The sequence below is a fragment of the Alexandromys fortis genome, unplaced genomic scaffold (assembly GCF_014885135.2).
Source record: "Alexandromys fortis isolate MF-2015 unplaced genomic scaffold, M_Fortis_MF-2015_v1.1 scaffold_5, whole genome shotgun sequence".
Lineage (NCBI taxonomy): Eukaryota > Metazoa > Chordata > Mammalia > Rodentia > Cricetidae > Alexandromys > Alexandromys fortis.
The window spans coordinates 30,499,441-30,520,871 of NW_026067924.1; the positions used below are offsets into that span (position 1 = coordinate 30,499,441).

The 21,431-nt window shown below is 36.9% G+C and overlaps 1 protein-coding gene and 1 pseudogene across 1 annotated transcript in view; one reads left to right on the forward strand and one right to left on the reverse strand.

Moving 5' to 3' along the window:
• The window catches only part of LOC126501501 (estradiol 17 beta-dehydrogenase 5-like), a 103,364-nt pseudogene that overhangs the window by 63,507 nt on the left and 18,426 nt on the right, over positions 1–21,431 (reverse strand).
• Positions 1–21,431, forward strand: part of LOC126501694 (aldo-keto reductase family 1 member C1-like) — a 41,477-nt gene that overhangs the window by 17,686 nt on the left and 2,360 nt on the right. Inside the window, exons 3-9 of the mRNA XM_050142514.1 lie at positions 723–4,546; positions 7,475–7,642; positions 8,515–8,631; positions 8,811–8,888; positions 17,607–17,729; positions 18,687–18,796; positions 19,876–20,041. Of these exons, the coding sequence (XP_049998471.1) occupies positions 4,463–4,546; positions 7,475–7,642; positions 8,515–8,631; positions 8,811–8,888; positions 17,607–17,729; positions 18,687–18,796; positions 19,876–20,041 (846 nt within the window). The 5' untranslated portion in view covers positions 723–4,462. The remainder of the gene's footprint in view (positions 1–722; positions 4,547–7,474; positions 7,643–8,514; positions 8,632–8,810; positions 8,889–17,606; positions 17,730–18,686; positions 18,797–19,875; positions 20,042–21,431) is intronic.

Here is a 21,431-nt window from a genome sequence, read left to right on the forward strand (position 1 = left end):
TGAAACACAACAATCAGAATGTTACAATAAACCTAAGGGTGCAGAAGTGGCATGCATACCCTGCTGGTAACCAATGGCTTTTTAGTTGAACTTATAGCATACTCAACAAATGGGAAACTGTAGGCCCATATTTCTGTATGGTGTGGCCACCAGGAGACAAAGTCATAGGCCCCATTCTAGGGGGGTCACATAGCTCTGCAGACAAGCTGTCTCTGCCTAACAATGGTCAGGATGTTTGGTGCTCCTTCCTTTGTAATTTGGAGGATTTCTTATAGAGATGCTAATTCAGGCCTATGTGACAACTAGCATACTCAGCAAACAGGTAGATGCGGATGTGACAAAAGGCCATTCACCTGGTTACCTCAGAGACAGCCTAATGTACCCCCCCCCCCCGCTCAATTTATGTGTTGGTATATAAGCTGTTTGGATAATAAACACAGGGAGATTGTCAGGAGAAAGGACCCTGAGATGCCCTTCCGTAATGATCTTGTAAGCTGTGTCTGATTATTCCTTGCGGCTCTGTACCAGTCCAGTTAGGGAAAATAGTTATCTGTGTTGGGGCCCACACAGGCTCTAACAGGAAACCATAGATGGTACTGGAAACCTAACCACTACTCAGTGATAATGAAGTCATGGTCATTGGAGAAGAACTTAAAACCACTAATTTAGGGAAACAGCATAATCTCTACCAACAGTTCTAACATGTGTCTTTATATCCACAGATAAGCACAGACTTCACCTTTATCAAGGAAACTTCTCATTGCAACAGACAGATCACTGCAGAAAACCACAACCAATCAAAATACAGCTGTGAGCCTTCATCCAGTAACTGATGGAAACAGATGCAGAGATCCACAACTAAGCACTGGACTGAACTCCTAGATTCTGATCATAGGGAGGGAGCAGTGATATTATGAGCAAAGGGGCCAAAACTGTGATGGTGACACCACAGAAACAGCTGACTGGAGCAAGTGGGAGCTCATTGACACTGTTTTAACAGCTGGGGAACTTGCATAAACCTGAACTAGGCCCTCTGAATGTGGGTGGCAGTTGTGTGGCATGGGCAGTTTGTGGGGCCAATAGTAGTGTAACCAATATTTATTCCTAGTGCTTAAACTGGCTTTTTGGAGCTCATTCCCTATTGATGGATACTTTGCTCATACTGTATACATGGTAGAGGGCCTTGGTCCCGCCTCAAGAGGTAGGGCAAACTCTTACTCTGCACAGGAGGCCTCACCTAAGGAGTGGATGGGGGTGGAGAGGGGAGAAGGTGGAGAGGATAGGAGGAACGAGGATTGATATGCGAAATAAGATTATTTAAAAAATACTTTAAAAAATTAACAAAATAGAGTTATGCATACATCTACAAAACAGCTTCCACATCTAAGGCTCAGGAAACATTGTGGAAATTGGAGCAGCAAGATTATAAGATTCAGAGTAACAGAGAAGTTGACACAAAACTGTATTTTCCTAGTAACATCAGAAGCTATACCTATAAGGTCAGACCAATGTGACTGCCCAACAATAAGATGAAAAAGGACATCACCATTAGCCTTGACAAAGTGTATAAGGAAAGCCCAGGAGGCCATAACCCCACATAAAGAACTACATGTTACTAAGGACTACTGAGAGTAGCAGAAATAGTATTACTAAAAGAGCATGCCAGTTGGTTAACCAATATCAATGGTCAGTTCAGAAAACATAATATTACTAACATTATATAAACTGAGCATATTCTATTTAGGAATATATATTTATATATGCACATGCATATAATAACACATAATTAAAAAGAGGTTATGAATTTGAAAAAGAGCAAGGAATAGCTATGGGAAGGGTTGGAGGGAAATAGAAAAAGGGAAAAATGTAATTCATTATTATCTCAAACATAAAGGGAAAGAAGTCCCCAGTTTTCTAAGAAATGACTCACTGATATAAATCCCATGAGTTAATTTTTGAGGTGCTTTACATTTTATCAATGTACCAAATTTCAACTATTCCAAAATTCATTTGAGACTTTCATTCATACTTTTCTGAGTAATTTTGAACAAAATCAAGCATATAACTAATAACACATCTGCTTTTTTTTATATCATTATTCCTCGTACTTTAATCTAGTTCTGTTACAGATTAAAGGAATACTTATTTCTTGGAATCCAGTTCTAGAACACCTGGAATCTGCTTGCATTAGTAATGATTTCCAACCACAGTTAATAATTTATCGTTCACTGAATACATTCTGTATTGAAGGTTTTTCTGTCATGTATTTGAACATTTCAGGGTTTTTGTTTGTTTGCTTGTTTCTTAGAAAGAAAAAAATGAAGAGAATACTGAAAATGTTTTCTCTAGGACACAGTTTAAAATATTATTTGTCTGCTTTATTTTTTGACCCAGAAAAGTCACAATATAAGTAATTCTTATTTTTTATTAGTTTCTGTGTATGTCGTAAAAGTATTTTACTTTTTCATGGAATATACAATTAACCAGTTTCACTAAATGCAAAAAAACAAAAATGACAAAAACAAAGAATTCTGGTGCCAGCAAGATGGTTTCTGGTTAAGAGAGCTTTCTTTTTATCAGTGGACTAGAGTGCAGATCAGTCTTCTATATCAGGCAGTTCACAAATACCTAATATTGCAGTTCCAAAGGATATGATACCTCCTTCTCCTTAGCATGTGCACTGACACAGAGAGAGAGAGAGAGAGAGAGAGAGAGAGAGAGAGAGAGAGAGAGAGAGAGAGAGAGAGAGAGAGGCAAAGAGCTATCTGGTTTCTAACCACTGTAATTATTCAATTTTATGATAACTATAGCAATATGGAGACCATGAACTCAAAACTAATAGTCTCAGTGTCAGTGGTGCTAGTTTATGGAAGAATCCATGCTGGTAGCCATGACAGAGGAGTTGTAGTCAGCAATGAAGCTTATGTTCTTCATTTCAACAAACAAGAGCTAAACACTGATCATCTCTAGAATACCCCTTGCTTCAGCTGTGCTTCCTTTTGTTTGCTACTGCTGTGTTTTTACCATATTGTGTGTGGTGTGATTACTACGTGAAGGACTCCAACTTTTCCTAGTATAATGTTATTGGTTCTTAGAAAAATCCCACACCTCACTGCCTAATTTACTTGCAGATCATAGTTAAGGTGATTTTATAAGAGAAGTGATGATCTATGAATTACTTGTACTTTCTGGATTAGCCTAAAAGATACAGTGGGTTAGGATACTTAGTAAAGATGATTTTGGAAAATGGTTTTGGTTATTGTGCCAACTACTCTAGTAAAAGACACAAAATAAAATGCAAAAACAGGCTAAAAGTTACCTTCGCCTTTGTTAGATGTGAAATTTACAAAAGATGAAAGATAAAAACAAGGAAGTTCCATGCATTATAGACCCATGAATTCTACCTGTGGAATAACAGGCAGGTGATTGCAGAAAACAATTATGTCCTACACCTATATTTAGGCCTGAGTTCTTTTGCCATGTAGTGTAGAGAATTAGTCATAGATCCCAGCATACACCTTGAAAAAACAAAATTGTGAAAAAAAATCAAATGACCCTATTGTGTGTAAAGAAAAATAGATGGTTAGACCAATTAAATGAAGTTTTATAGGTATCTGCTACACTAAAGCCGCAAACAGCTGCCTGCTAGTACAAAAGAAACTGGTTGAATATATTTGGCTTGCTTAAAACTTTGTTAGTTAATTATGAAAGAATCATTGCCTTGGGATGATGATGTAATGGTGGGAAAATTAATACGAAGAAAATTGTTTAACTACTTGTGGGCTTCTAAGAAATACATGTAATTTATGATCTTAATATGATTTATTCTTTCATAAAGATTTTAGTTTTGGAAAATAAGTTAATTGTGGTTGTGAGGTAATGTTTTCTTGTGTAGAAAGTTTTGTATTAGGAGGTATACATGGGTAAACAAATATAACAGATAAAATAAGAACAAACGATGTAGAAGGAAAAATATCAGGAAACAAAGAGAAAGAAATCATTAGGGAAAAATAGAAGGATAACATTAGAAAGCATAGGCGAACAACTGTGTACAAAAAGTCAAACAAAAGCAACAGGGTAAAAGAACAGAGCAGAGAGAAAACAGAGGAATAACAACCAGCAAAATGAAATATAAAATGAAGAATGAAGCTTTTTTCCCCCATGTGTAACTGCACTATGTCCAACAGTTTACCTATTCATATGTCCTCTCCAGCTTTTCTGACCTAGGAGAGCCTGCTGAGGACTGGGTTCCCCCAGTGGCGAAACCACAATCATATAAATAGATAAACTGATTCTGAATGCTAACAATGAGTTGCATTGTGTCAACCTCATTTCTCCCACAGGCCATTGGTTAAACATTGGACAAACGCTAGGAATTAGGCTCTGCCCTTCCTATAAACAGTGTATGACTAAAAAAAAAAAAATATATAGACCATCTGCCCTAGCAGAAAAGTGAAGAATAATGAGTTTCAAACACTGGTGTGTGGGATTAAATGATGGCCACATCATGCCTCTACTGGGCTATGGAACTGCTCAAAATCCACAGGTAACAAAAGATATAGGGCCAGGAATGGAGGATCTCAAAAGAAAATTGACCTATGATGTGTTGGAGCCGAACTCTCATTTTTCATCCCTGGTTTTCAGTTTCTGTTAGATGGGGATATTTCATGTTAAGACTGAAAATAGCTAGAATGTAGCTTAATAGAGTCTGATTATGCTATTGATGATTGACTATTCTGTGTTTTCTCTATTTTAATTCATTTGCCAGCTTAGTTCTAAATATGAAAGTTATTAGTCTACAAACTGCCGCACAGCCTTCTTGACTTGATAATAATAAAATCGGGAGTCATTTTTCTGTTTATTTCTACAACTTAGGACATCTTTCTTCCTTACTTGCAGTAATGGAAAACACTAGAAAATAGATGTGTCAAAAGTTACTGGAAATGTGAGGCACAGAATGACTGGTAGAGGAGAACTTCAGATCTTCAGGGAAGCCTTCACCAACTCTCAGGAAGTGGTGAAACTGACATAAGTAGGATTTAGTACTGACAACTGTGGGATATTTACTTGAATGTAAAATGTAAAAACTAGGGAGACATTAAACTTATGGAAGCTTCAATGAACTACTTGCTCTTGAGGTGATAAAAAGGATACTATGACTTGAATTATACAAAGTAGAGAATTTAGTAGCCCAGAAGCAAATCAATAGTCTAAAATATTCCTTAGACTGCTCAACTGTGAAATGTTGAACAAATTAACTGAATTTTGTATCCATAGTCATATCCCTTGAATAATTATGAATATTATGGTAGAACTTAGTTATTTGAAGAAGTCATAGTGCAAATGGCAGAACAGTATGAAGTGTTCTCCTAAGTTGCACCTCAATGAATCCTTCATCAAGCTCAGAAAGTCAGGTTGCTCTCAGGAGAGGAATATGTAAATCACCAGCTCTGCATTGTAATTTTAATGAGAAAAAAAATTTCTGAAATCAATAAACTGTATGGGCAGTTTTTGCTTTGCCCCTAAGAAGTAAACTTGCAAGATATTACCCAAATATAAATAAAAAGCAAAAATTTAAAATTCTACCTTAAAAAGGTCTCTGTAAAAAAATGAATTTGTGCTTTAAGTGATTATAGAAGTAGTAACAACCATGACATGGTGAGGGTAATTTCCCATTTTAAAACATGAGTTCATAGATTATAGACTTCCCATCTATAATTTGTTTGATGACACAGAGTAAAATTTTGAGTTCCATAATTTAAAATATCATAGCCATATAAGTTCAAATACTGTTATCAAACTCACTCTTAGTAACATTGTTTTTGTTTTCTATATTAGAACTATTGAGAATATTAACTATGTCTTTACTGACTCCTACTAGCAGTGACTATGTGTGTCTAATTTCCTTTAGACAAGTAGAACATTTTGCATGCTACAATAGGTGTGAAGGTAATCAGTGCTTGGAGAAATTTTAGGGCATGATTTAAAATACTTTTGTAGATACATTTCTCATGCATTGTCATATTTCAAGACTAGTGGAATGAAAATTTTATGTCTTTCTTCCATGATTTCTCATAGAAACTCCATGGAAGTATATATATTCTCTCTAAGGGGGGGGGTGATTCAGATGTGATCATAACCACATGCAGTTTCCTGGCAAGTCTAGGAAATCAATGATCTTATTGTTTTAGGTAGTCAATTATGAACCAACATTGCCCGTGTATGAAGAGATTCTTAAGACAACAAATTCTTATTTAAAAAAAGAGACCAACATAAAAATTTATATGTGTCTGGTGCTCCAGTGTGGGTCTCTGTCTCTATCTCCATCCATCGCCAGATGAAGGTTCTATGTGTCCCAATGAGGAGTAGAAAGAGGGAGAATATGAGCAAAGAAGTCAGGACTACAAGGGGTGCACCCACCCACGGAGACAGTGGGGCTGATCTATTGGGAGCTCACCAAGGCCAGCTGGACTGTGACTGAAAAAGCATGGGATAAAACCGGACTCTCTGAATATGGCGGACAATGAGGGCTGCTGAGAAGCCAAGGACAATGGCACTGGGTTTTGATCCTACTTCATGTTCTGGCTTTGTGGGAGCCTAGCCAGTTTGGATGTTCACCTTCCCAAGACCAGGAGGGGGGGGGGGGGGGACTTTGGACTTTCCACAGGGCAGGGAACCCTGACTGCTCTTCAGACTGGAGAGGGAAGGGGAGAGGAGTGGGGGGAGGGGGAGAAGAGGGGGAGGAGGGGGAGGGAAAAGGGAGACGGGGAGGGAGATGGGAGGCGGGGAGGAGGCGGAAATTTTTTTTCAATAAAAAAATTATATTACAAAAAATAAAAATAAATAAATAAATAAAATTTGTATGTGTTTATTGCTCCATATGCAGAAGCAATGAATGTCATCAGTAATGTAACAGGACCCCAGGCTTTAGCACAACTGACCCATGATGGAAGTGTAATTCAACACATAGACAGCACCACCTGTCAAAGTTAAAACAAATACTTAATCCATAAATAAACATTAGGAAAGTAAATATACTAACCTTGCTTTTTGGCTTCTGTAGTTCTGCTCTGGATAACTGTTCTTGCTAACTGAATTCAATTCAGGAAATGATTTTTGTGTTTGAAAGCTCACCCTGAAGAAAGATCAGCACTAGACTAGGATCTTGAATGCCCTGTGTAGTCACTGGCAAGCAAAGAAAGGACTTCTCTTGGCTTAAAACCATGCCTGAGCAGTCTTGTCTGGTGAACACCCTACAACTGTTTAAAGTCCACTCATGGAACAGTAATTGCTTCTGCTTATGTATTCACCGTTGCTCACTGGATGGTCTGTAAAGCCTTATGCGAAGTGAAGCATGAAATAGTATTCCAGGAACTAATACTTTGTCATTTAATTAACAGGATGGAAGATGATGTTTAACTTCATATCTCTCAGGATATTTAGATCCAAATCATAATGTTGTTTCCCAATCTAGGTTTCTAAGAGTAAGATATTAAAGTCGACTAAAATAGCAATAGATGTTGGGTTTCGCCATATTGATGCTGCTTATGCATACAAAAATGAAGAGGAGATAGGACAGGCTATTCGAAGTAAGATTGCAGATGGTGTTGTGAAGAGAGAAGATATATTCCTCGCTACAAAGGTATTGTGTGTATAGTAAGTTAGTTTATGATTTATTGAAATGCAATGAAAACAATCTAAAATAATAGCTTACCATCAGGTGAAATGTGTTTGTGTATATAAATAAATGTATAATATTTATTCACATATATATTCCATGTGAGACTTAGTTTTAATCAGAGAGAACCATAAGCTGCTGCTGCTGCTTCTTCTTCTTCTTCTTCTTCTTCTTCTTCTTCTTCTTCTTCTTCTTCTTCTTCTTCTTCTTCTTCTTCTTCTTCTTCTTTTACAAATGTATATCTTTCAAATTCTTTTCTTTCCTGACCCTGGGCTCAACACAGCATGATTCAGTCTGATCAGTGAACTCAGAAATAACCTTGATCCGTTTTGGGTTTTCCTTATAACTTGGGTGGCATAGAAAATTCTGGACATTTATAATATTATTTTTTATTTCCTACTGAAAATAACAAAATATAAGAGTTTATGGAATGGTAAACACAATCTATCCAGTTCCTGAAATTTGTGCTCAGTGGTTACCAAACATCCATAGCACATTTCCTATGATTTATATTAATAAGAATTGCTAACATATTTCCAGGAATCTGACAGGGTGGAATACTTATAGAAATTTAGGTTTTTAAGATCTATATATTATTCAGAGATGCAAGCAGTTATAAACTGGTAAATTTTACCCCCTTAGTAGTGCCCTTTCCATATTAATTGAATTACCTAACTGTAACCAATAATATTTTAAAGTTTACACAGACAGATCAGATCAAATAGCCCAAGTGAAAGAAACTGTATTCCCTGTGGTCATAATTTCCTAATCATTACAACATTTTTTCAATTCTGATTATTTTATCCTAAGACAATATCCATTCTTTTACCCTACAGCTATGGTCTACGTTCCATCGACCAGAACTGGTCCAGCTTTGCTTAGAAAAGTCACTGAAAAAATTTCAGCTAGATTACGTTGATCTCTATCTTATTCATTACCCAATTTCAATTAAGGTATGCCATTTACTTTATTTAGCCTAATTAAATTTGTCTATATAAATGATAGATGGTGTTGTGTTCCACTTATTTTTATGGATCTTTACTTTTCTATTTCCAATTGACTTATAAGACCATTGCAATGGGTAGAATGCATATATTTGCTGTGATTTCTATAACCACTGCTTTCATTCCAGCCATCAGAAGAGCTATATACAAAAGATGAAAATGGAGAAATATTATTTGAGACAGTAGATCTCTGTGCTACATGGGAGGTGAGTACATGAAGGTAACACATCAGAGAAACCCAAAAGAGAGTCAGGCCATGCTTTCAGTTATAAAAATGGAGTATGTACCCTTAAGTCTAGAAAGCATTGTGTATTTACTTTTGTTTTCCTGAAGTATTGAAAAGAATATGTGGCTAAATAGAGAGAAATAGAAGAGAAGACTGGAGTACAATTGTGAGAGGACTCTCTGAAATATCACATATGGGTATGTTTTAATAAAGTCTGTCCCCATGCTCTACCCTCCAACTCCTTCTCACCGCCATTTTCCTCCCAACTCATATACTCCTCTTTAGACCCAATGAGTTCACTTAGTACTGCTAGTATGTGCAGGGGTAATGTACTCCCAGATATGTACTCCATCAGAAGGTGAAAATGATGAAAACTAATTCTTCCTTCCTCTAGCACCCACCATTTGAGAAGAGTTCCTCAGCTAAGGGCAGGAGTCTTTGAGCCCCATCTGATCCATGCTGGAATTTTGGTTGTCTTTAAACTTGTATGGACTGTTCAGGTGTAGTGGCTGTGTGTTCATGTGTACAAACCCTGACATATGTGAAAAATGACTCATGGCAATCTTCTACTACTGGGGGATGTTTTGATCTGTCTACCCCCATACTGTGATGATCCCTAAGCCTTAGGGAATAAACTTTGGTAAGGATTCATGATTTAGGGCTGAGAAATTCACAATCTCTCATTGTACTACACTTTGATCAATTCTAAGCCTGCATAAATTGCCATGTACTGCAAAAAGAAGCTTTCTGGTAAGGTTTGGGAGTCTGTAAAATAAAGATAAATATTAAGGGGCAGTTTGTGGTATCCATTTATCAGAATAATAGTAGGCTCTCCATGAGGACCTATGACCCAGCTATAAGCAGATTCTTGGCTGAGATTCTTGGCTCAGTTAATAGTACCAAATATGAATTGTATCCTGTGGGGTCACCTGTACATCTAATAATAAAGTAGATGATAACTCCATTAGCAGTTGTGGTATTCATGGACCAATGGATACTTCTTACCAGGCTGCTCATTATTGTAGCTCATAGAGTTTATAGCTAAGTAAGAGAGTTGACTATTTTTATCCCTTATTAGTGTATACAGCAACTTCAAGCATTATAAAATCTACTCAGTAGTGATAAAGCTTCCAGGTCTCTATCAGACGTCTTTCTTCATATCCTGTGAGTCAAGAATCTGTTATCTGCATCAAAAATATCTTACCATCAATTTATGGAGACTACTGAAGAGCAAAGACAATAACTTGTACTGTTTTAAGGGTCTATGATCCTCCAAGGACCAACAATTTGATTTGAAGTGATAACAAACACAATATTTGACTTTTAAAAAAAGATTTATTTATTTATTATGTATACAATATTCCTTGCATGTATGCTTGCATGCTAGAAGAGGGAACCAGATCTCATTATAGATGGCTGTGAGCCACCATATAGTTGTTGGGAATTGAACTCAGGACCTCTGGACGAGCAGTCAGTGCTCTTAACCTCTGAGCCATCTCTCCAGCCCAAAAACCTGACTTTTTATGTGATAGTCTATGATATCTAGAAAAGATATTTTCCATTAAGCTTTTCTCATATCCATATATATGTATACAGAAGCTTTTACAGTAGTGCGTTTCCATTTGGCTTTTTCGTAAGACTTCAGAGTTAGTTATTTCTCCCTTACTTTTTCCTCTTCTCTGCTTTCCTGTCCCTACACCACTTTAACACTTCTTTCTCCATGACTCCCCATTCTGCTTTCACACCACCTGAATTCTACTACTCTCCCTTGAAACCTACCCCACCATGGCTATTTTCTCCTTTCCTGACTTCTATAGGCACTCTAATTTAAATACATACCTAAGAATTCAAAACTAAGATTAACACATAAAAGAGAACATGTGATATTTATCTTTCTTGTTTTGGGTTATCTCACTAAGAATGATTATTTCCAGCTCAATCCATTTACTAATGCAATAGAATTTTAATGCTAACTGCTAACTTTAAAATTTCATTTGTATTTACAGCTTAATAAAATTGCATTATGTATCTGGACCACATTTACATGTCCTTTCATTCCCTGATGGAGGCTAGGTGTTTCCACACTCTAGATATTGTGAATAGAGCAGTAGTGAATATAGATAAGCAAATGTCTTGATAGTAAAATATATTCCTAGTGGTATAGCAGTATCAAACAGTAGCTAAATTTGAGCTTTATGGGGAATTTCTGGGAGTACCTACTAGTAAGAGATTGCAGTCTATCACAGCCTAGCATCTCTTTCTGAGCTCAACAACATAAATGACTCCTTCCCCCTCGAAGAATGAGTGTTGCTGTCTTCTTGAACTTATGTAGATAATGTTTATAGGCCCAAATGTCTGGCTTATCTCTAGTATGACCCTTGTTGCACTTCCATGCAGAAGCTTTCCCCTGCTGCTCTTATGGTAACTAGACATTGTGTTGGGAGCCTTAAAATAACACAATAGGACCATGCTTTTACAGATGATAACTAAGAATAGTACTAGGAGCTGAATGATAGGACAGTAGTGCTTCATGCAAATTAGGTGACTCCCTACCTACTGTCCCTGATCTTATATATTCCCTATGCTTTGAAATAAAGTCGAGCTAATTCGCTGATGTTATCTATCAGAGGCTTATCTTTGTCATACTCCCAAGCTGGACAAGATCCAGTTGCTACTTCTGCCCCCTTTGCCCTGTGGCCTGGTGGTCAATGGACTGTGGGGCAAGAAGACTCACACAAAGAACCTCCAAATCAATTTCATTCACCTCTACACCAATTTTGACATGTACTAACAGCAAATAAGTGTTCCATTTTTCCCATATCTAGTCTAGTATGTTTTCCTTTCATGGTTTTCGCATTTTGGCTGAATTAAGATTGTTTCAAAATTGGTTTAATTTGCATTTTTCTGATAGATGCGAATGTTGAACATTCTAAAACATGTTTGTTAATCATTTGTATTTCTTTGTTAACTCCCCGTGTGAGCCTACTCCAACAAAATCAGCCAGGGAACCTGGATTGAGGGACGTTAAGGTTAAGGAAATGTCAGATGAAAGAAACTGAGACAGAAAGCACAGATAGATTTGGGAGGTCTGTTTGGTCAAGTCAAAACTGCTAAACATCCAACAAGAGCTTATTTCAGAATAAGCTGAAATAAGCTTTTATACAGATGAAATACAAAAGGCAGAACAAAGAGCAGTGCAGTCAACTAACTACCTCTCTGCATTACTGTAGCATGGCTCATAAAAACCCAGAGACAGAAATTGGGTTCAGCCTGATGGTCATAAAAGCAAAAACAGCCAACCACTGGGTTTTACAGCTAATTCAGTTCAACATCATGATCCTGACTCCAGGAAACTTAGAATGAGACTGTGTCTGAGAGCTGTCTCTACCATTTTTATATTCCTCTCTACTGCTGGGATTAAAGACGTGTACCATTACCTGGTCTGTAAGGCTGTTCAGTGCAGCTGTTTTACTGTCTGAACTTCAGGCAAGCTTTATTTATTAAAATACAAATGAAATGTCACTGCATCTCCCCCTTTGTCTAAAATAAAAAGGGGGAAGGCTGTAACTAATATAAGAAAAATTATATGTGAACTACAAGGCTATATAAAATATATACAGGCAATAAGTACATCAACAATGTGTAGTCCATTTGCATTGGCAAATTTAGAGAAAATATTCTATATCTGTATTATCTTTGTAAGTCCAAAGTCTTACATACAATTTACTTTCAATCACAACTTGCTTTCTCTGTCTAGTAAGCTATTACTATCCAATCTTCAACTCCCTCAGAGACCCGAGAAGGAAATAATATTAACTGAGTAAGCAGGAAGTATTAGCAAGTGACTTCTAAAAACCATGAGAAATGACAGAAATATCTGGGTGCCTGGAGAGTTACCCCAAATTCCTCTGCAACATTGGGGCATCTATCTTTGGTCTGTAAGCCTACAGTATCTGATAAACTTTTCTGTGAAGCAGGATATTATATTCCAAAGGGGTGTTACTCCTTGTCTTGAAAATCTTTGGCTGTCACTTTATTTTGTGTCCTGCTTGTCCAATTAGGACAACATACTCTCAATAGTCAAGGCAAAGATATTTTCTTGCACACCAACTTACTTTTACCACAAAGAACGTAAACTTCATATGGCATTTCTTCAGTGCCCATTATCTTATCTGAAGTAGATTGGTGCTACTAGGAACAGACATGTCTCTTCATTATAGAAAAGAACCTATGTTATTAAAACATCATTAATGCCATACTATATAGATCTCTGAAGTGTTTGAAGATGACCTGTCTATCTAAACTATATCTTTTTCTTAAAAACATGCCTAATGTGACTACAAGTTCAATTATAATATACAATTAATTAATAACCCTGTATTTCCTTATTATTCTAATGACACAGTAATAATAATTTTCAAGGGCTAGGAATTTTAATTACATTGCTAAATAAATTATATAGGTATAATGCCTTGAACAATGATAGAAATATGCCATATAGTCTAACAAATTATTCTCAAACTTGTATTAATATACAAAATTGTACCAAAATACAAAATATACAAAAGAGAAATCCAATGTAAAGCATTTAAAACTAGCACTTGCTTTTAAAAAGTAGATTAAATAATCTACTCTTTTATCCTATCATATCTATATCCCATTTTTCTTTTCAAAGCAAGAACCTTGAATTCAATTTTCTTTGTTTAGTATTACCAATAATAACTTGTAACTAGCCCCCCTAAACAATGACAAATATCCATAATCCATTGAATGACAAAAAGTCACTCACCCCACCTCTTGAGAATTTGGGTACAGTTTTCTAGGCTACTTTCTGCTGGTTGGGGGTGCTAATAATCTTATAGGAACCCAAAGAAAATTTAGGATTATGGTTAGGTCTTGACTGGAGCGTTCTGTGAGGTTGGATCACCTCAGCCAGCAGGCTTGAATCTGTTCTGGATGTAGAACTCAGGAAACTACAAGAGAAATGGTCTTAAACATTGGCTCATATGGACCACCCATTCCCGATGGAAATTTTTCAGGGAGTCTTCTTCAATCAAACTTTATTTTTCTTAACCAAGAATGAATCCACATCCTCTCATTTCCTGTGGAAACAGAAGCAAAACCTCATCTCCAAAATAACATATCTTTTTACTTAAGTTTTGAAGTCAAAACATTTTCAAACTGTATAAATTGGGTTAATCCAGCAGTATTTATAATAAAGTGTTTTATAGGAGCTGTTATTTCTTTCTCAGCAGTCAAACAATTCAAAGACAACACAATCACATACAGTATCCAGAATCTCTTGTGTATTTTCCATCTTTACATTGTCTTTTTAAATTCTATTTCTATTATTTTTATTTTTTTAATTTTTGGTTTATTTGAGACAGGGTTTCTCTGTATATAATTGACTGTTCTGGAACTCACTCTATAGACCAGGCTGGCCTTAAACTCACAGAGGTCCACCTGTCTCTATCTCCCAAGTGCTGGGACTAAAGGTGTGTGTCACCACACCTGGCTATCCTATTTCTTTTTTTCAGGACTTTCTCTATCCTTTTTCTTTTCTCTCCCAAGCCTACACATATTTTAAACACACTGCAAACTTTAGAGGTTTTTTTTTTTTATCTGAATATGTCTTTACTGTATATCTCTATCTTTTTTCTGGGCACATGAGTCTATGAAGAGATAGGTAGGATTAAACTTGAGGCTTTGCCAGCTTGTTCTGTCCCATTACTTGGCTTCCTGAGGTCTAGCTTTATGGCAGAGTTACTGACAGGAGTCAGATTTATTGCCACAACTCTGTAGAGTTTCAAGGTCCATGCCACCACCAAGAATTCTGATGTTGACTGTTAATGAGTGCCATTGAAGTGCTTGATGGAAGAGCCTCTTAAAAGAGATGTGAAGTTTTTGCTGCTCATGCTGACTCAGAAAGCCTCTCTTCAAGGTGCCATGCCTCTGTTAGCTGCCAGCAAACAGAGCCTACTGGAAGAAAAGACCGCTATCAGGAACCTGCAATTGACTCCTTTTTCTGGGTCTAGCAGCACTTTTTTTATTTTAAAGGTGTTGTTCTTTTTTAAAAATGCTACAAGATCCCCGGGGCAGTAGGCAGCAGAAATGCTGTAGGTCCCAAATGGTGGTGGCGGGCCATGTGGCGGCAGACAGCGGGTCCCAGGCAGAGACAGCTGCTGGTCCCAGACAGGGAGACACATGGCGGGCAGAAGACAGAAACATGGATAGACACGACATGCAGGGTGAGGTTGAAGTTTATTCAGGGGGTTATGGAGGAGGAAGGGTGAAGGGGTGGAGGGAGAGAGAGAGAGAGAGAGAGAGAGAGAGAGAGAGAGAGAAGAGAAGAGAAGAGAAGAGAAGAGAAGAGAAGAGAAGAGAAGAGAAGAGAAGAGAAGAGAAGAGAAGAGAAGAGAAGAGAAGAGAAGAGAAGAGAAGAGAAGAAAGAGACAGAGGGGGGGGGAAGCAAGAAGTGGAGAGAGAGGCAGAGCGAAACTGCCTCTCCGAGAGGAAGACAGAAAAGAGCGAACTCAGCCTGCCTCCGCAGATGGGGGAGGGAGTGGGCGTGGCTTAAAGGGACCAATACCATAGCTTTCCCAGGTCTTCCTTATAATAAAAAGCAGATTAGATCTCTTAAAAGGACCAAAACCATAACAAAAGGGCAGATGGGAGCTGGGAGCCCTAGTTTTTCTCCTGAATGTGGATGGCTAGGTTTGGGTCCAGATCTTGCCTGTGCCAGTGGCAAGAAAACCCTCAAGCAAATGACTTTTATCATGAATTCATACAGCAAATATTGGTCACTAAATGTGGCACGATTAATAAATACGCAAAGATAGAAGTTCGTGTTTGACCTGAATGTCAGAAAAGCAAAACAGCCAGCCTCTGTGTGAGAGGTTTCTCCTCCTATTTTATATTCCCCTCTAGTGCTGGGATTAATGGCATACACAACGACCTGGTCTGTATGGCTGATTGGTGTAGCTAGCTGTTTTACTCTCTGAACATCAGGCAAGCTTTATTTATTAAAATACAATTATAAAATTAAATGTCACTACACATTGTCCTTGAGAGAAAGGGCAAGCAGGTTTGTGTATATCTTTCATATCAATTCTGCTAGCAGCAAGCAGTTTTTTTTTTTCTATTTTTATGTGCCTTCGACTGGAATTCTCTAGCCTGTGACTACATAAATAATGTGTTCTCTTCTCAGGGGCAAAATGCTTTTTCCCAAGGGCTTAATTAGAACTTTCTCACAGCCCTCAAGGATGCAGGCAAAACAGGAGATCTTGAACTCAAATAACTTTTAAGTTTGAGTTGACTCCAGATGGAAACTGAGTCACACATGGGCTCCCTCAACTCCCTTTTCAGTTCCATAACACATTTTTCTTTTATCTTTTCATATTTATTTATTTACATTCTGACCTAGTTTCCCATCATTATTCTCTACCCAATTTCTCCCCCCAACTCCTCTCTGACCTTCTTCAATCCACTATGGCAGGCCTCCCATAGACATCAACAAAGCATGGCATATCAAGTTGCAGTAAGACTAAGCACCTACCATTATTTTAAGGCTGAGCAAAGAAACCCATTATAAGGAATAAAGTTCCAAACATCAGCAAAAATCGGAGACAGTCCCCAATCCCACTGTTAAGAGTCCCACAAGATCAAGTTACATAACTTAACATATATGCAGAAGACCTAGGTCAGTCACAAAAAGGCTCCCTGGTTCTCTATTCCATCTCTGTGATCTCCTATGATGCCAGGTTATTGATTCTGTACATTTTATTGTGATGTTCTTGACCATTCTGGTTCCTACAACCCTTCCACCCTTTCTTCAGCAGGATTCCATGAGCTAGGTCTAATATGTCGATGTGGGTTTTGCAAATATTTCCATATATTCAGTTAATACGAATGTTTCAGCAAGAACTAGAGGGGTGGTTCGGGTTATGTTAGGTAAGCATGGTCAGGGTGGGGGTGGCTTACCCAGAGTTAAGATGCTGTCGGGGATTCTGGTAGAGTGGGAGGCTTCCATCAGAGATGTGGTCCAGGATCAGTGACAAGATAAGGAGGGAACATAGGTTTATCCCATAACACGTTTTTTAAATTGGATGGTTTGTTTTCTTTGAGTTTAGTTTTATCAAGTACTTTGTAGTAATTCATATTTAAGGTTTTTGTTGGTTTGTTATTGTTGTTGTTCTTTTGTTTGCATTTCTACAAATTTCTAGACAATTCTCTTAAAAGTTCTATTTTTCATTTATATTAACATGAATATCTTTGTTAGGATTTCTATTGTGATAAAACACAGTAGCCAAAAGCAACTTGAAGATGGAAAGGTTTATTTCAGCTTACACTTCCACATTACAGTCAATCACTGAGTGAAATCAGGAAAACTCAAACAGGGTAGGAACCTAGTGGCAGGAACTGAAGCAGAGATCATGGAAGAGTGCTGCTTACTGGCTGGCTTGCCTTCTTGCACCATCCAGGAGTACCCGTCAAAAAATGATACCACCCATCATTGGCTGAGTACTCCCACATCAATCACTAAAAAAGAAAATGTCCTACACATTCACCTACATGCAAATCCTTTTCTCAATTGAGGGCTCTTCTTCCCAAACTACTCTAATTTGTGTCAATGTAATATAAAACTTGCAACACATTTTATGAATGTATACATGACCTTATATGATTTCTCTTTCTCTAGGCCATGGAGAAGTGTAAGGATGCAGGACTGGCCAAGTCCATTGGGGTGTCCAACTTTAACCGCAGGCAGCTGGAGATGATTCTTAATAAGCCAGGGCTGAAGTACAAGCCTGTATGCAACCAGGTGACAGCTCTCAAGCCTCTTTTTCTGTTCATCATTGCCTTCTTTCTGTCATATAGTGGGTACTTTCCTTCGTACTTCACATTCATCGTAGATTTATAGAATACAAGTATCTCACAGCCATTTCTTGTCTTGGAATACATCACAAATTCTCAATTGTATCTCCTCCTGATGGATGGTGTCTTAGTAAAGATGGCAAGGTGATAGTAATGCCCAATGAGTACACAAATCTGTGGATATGAATGTGACCTCAGAGCCATAGGCATAGTGCCTGACTGGAGGAGTGTTATAAAAGGATCCAGGCTAGACAGACAAGTTACCTGATGACAGTAGTTTTAATGGTAGATAAAGTTCACTCACAGAACACTAGCTGATCTTGATCCTAAGCACATATTAGTCATCGTCTCTTTTGTGTCTTCTGCAATCAAATCAACATTTTAAACACTTTTGTCTTCTGTTTTAATTATTTCTCAATAGATTTAAATCATTTTATTTTTATATACATACATTCCTTTTTAAGTTTTATTTAATTTTCATATTATTAATATTAATACTGACACTTTTGAGGTTGCAAAGATAGAACATGAGTGATTGTTGTTCTTCTCTTTATTGATTTTATTGAGCTATACACTTTTTTCTGTTCTCCTCTTTATCTCCCCTCTCCTTCAACCCTCTCTCATAGTCCCCCTGCTCCCAATATACTCAGGATATCTTGTCTTTTTCTACTTCCCATGTAGATTAGATCCATGTATGTCTCTCTTAGGGTCCTCATTGTTGTAAGTGCTTGTTGTTCTTCTAAAACCTTGATGTATTTAACATCTCCTCTGAAAGGATACCAATACACACAAACACACATGTATACAATACATGTACATATACAAACATACTGACACACTAAAAGTTATTTTATGAAGTGGAATTTCTTATACTACAACGTATTTCTATATTGTCCATCTATAGGTAGAATGCCATCCTTATCTGAACCAGAGCAAACTGTTGGATTTCTGCAAGTCAAAAGATATTGTTTTGGTTGCTTATGCGGCCCTAGGTTCTCAACGTCCAAAACCCTGGTAATAAACGCAACTAATACTTGTAATTATAATTATACTTCAATATTTTTCTTTTTCTTCCTTCAAATTCTTCTATATATCCCCTACCCTGCTTTTCTTCAGTTTTTTCACTAATCATTATTGTGTGCATTTATATACATACATGTAACTGTAACCTCCTTAGTCTATAATGTTGACTGTATGTTTTCTGAAATGAGTTTTGACCCTGGAAAACTAATTACTGTGCTCTTTCCTGGATAAGGTAACCTCTCCAATTCCCAGTCTTCCTCATTTTTTAAAAATTGTTTTTATTGAGCTATATATTTTCTCCACTCCCTTTCCTTTCTCTCCCCTCCCCTTATACCCTCTCCCATGATCCCCATGCTCCCAATTTACTCAGGAGATATTGTCTTTTTCTACTTGCCATGAAGATTAGATACAAGTATGTCTCTCTTAGGGTCCTCTTTGTTGTCTAGGATCTCTGGGATTGTGAATTGTAGGCTGGTTTTCTTTGCTTTATGTCCTAAGGCTACTTATGAGTGAGTACATATGATATTTGCTTTTCTGGGTCTGGGTTACCTCATGCAATATGATGTTTTCTAGACCCATCCATTTGCTGGCAAATTACAAGATGCCATTATTTTTTTCTGCTTGTAGTACTTCATTGTATAAATGTACCACATTTTCCTTATACTTTTTTTGGTGAAGAGTCATTTAGGTTGTTTCCAGGTTCTGGCTATGACAAACAATGCTGCTATGAACATAGTTAAGCACATGTCCTTGTGGTATGATTGAGCATTCTTTGGGTATATACCCCAAAATGGTTACTGTCTCACCCTGGTCATTGACGTAGTTTATAGGTGGCATATAAGCACAAAATTTATTTCTAAAATCTTCCACTTAAAGGACTTCACTCTGAACTGATTCAGTAAGTCAGAGAATTTGCATCTTAGAAAGGTTCCTCAGAGTATTGATATTCTTGTCTAGGAAATAATTATAATGATTTCTTGTCTAAAGCAATACTTGAATGTGTTTGTAAATACCCTAAGAAACCAAACACACAGCTTCTTAGTTTCAGTATTTGTACTTTTTCTTTTTAGGGTAGACCAGAATGCCCCATTTCTTTTGAATGATCCAGTTCTTTGTACCATGGCCAAAAAGCACAATCGAAGTCCAGCTCAGATTGCCCTTTGCTACCAGGTGCAGCGTGGGGTCATTGCCCTGGCTCATAGTTATGAAGAGAATGAGATGAAAGAGAACATACAGGTGATGTAGGGAGCTATGGGTATTTGGAACTTTGGGTATTCTTCTCCACCCATTAATTTTTTTGGAAACCTCCAAGTAAATCTCTTGCCAAATCATTGTCTGTAGAATTTCCTGTGCATATGAGATTTCAAATGTTATGATTTTCAAGAATAACTAGCATAATGCAAAAGTGAATGCTTATATCCTGGGTCATTTCTAGGAATACCAATAAATACTAAAATACTTTCAGAAGGCATAAATCTAGGTGCAAGGCAATAATTGCATTGATCTTTATACTTCATAGTAAATTTTGAAACTTTCTATACTTTTAATAGAATAGTCCTTATTTTTAAAAATTAGTTAGTTTTATTAATTTTGTATGAAATATATTTTTGGCATACTTCTTCCTCCTCCAACCCCTAAAAAATAATAGAAAAAGCATCATTTGATAGAAAATATAGAAATTTAGTTTTCATCACTAAGTCAGACTTGTACAAATGACATCTTTATCTTCTGAAATCGGGCATCCTTGTTGAGAAAATTTTATTCTATAAATTATTATGGTTATCCTTTATGGTCCCCCAAATTTTCATATTATTTAGTGTTCATGTTCTCATTCATTTTGAATGAATGCCAGTAAATTCTTTGTCAATTTAATTGACTGATGATCTTCAAATAGTCTTATTTTCATTTTCTTTTTCTTTCTTTCTTTGGTTTTTAGAGGAAAGGTTTCTTTGTGTATCTCTGGCTGTTCTGGAACTCACTCTGTAGGCCAGTCTGTTCTTGAACTCATAAAGATACACTAGCCTCTGCTTCCCTGAGTATTGTGATTGAAGGTTTATCCCACCACTCCCTGGCTCGTCTTTGTACATTTACATAAGACATTTTTGTTCTTTTCTTGAAAGTCACTTTGAGGTTTAAAAATGTCACATATTTAGAGAATGAGGCATTTTTTCAAGCCAGTTCTTTTGTCCTAAGATATCATTAATATTTAGACAACTCCTGGCTTAAATTTTATTTGTAAGTATATTTTTCAAGTATAATTATCACCATGAAAATTGGTAGATTAATTTGTATACTTAAAACTATTCTTTTTTATTTTTTTGAACCTTTTAAGTACATGGCAATGTAGGCATTCAGTGATGCCATCTTTGTTTCTTCTCCAGTCACGTTTGATTTTCCTCATGTACAGTTTCAATATATCTCACCCCAAAGCTAAGGTATCTTTGTAGAATGGGAGGAAGAAAGATAATATTATCTGGGAGTTATTGATAACATGAAGGAAATAGAATTTTCCAGATAAAACAAAGCATTTGTGCATTTGAACTCAAAGTGATTATGACAATATGCCCAAAATATTTGCAAGCTTTAGCTATGCAAATTTCTAGCAAGAAGGGATAAGGTGTACATG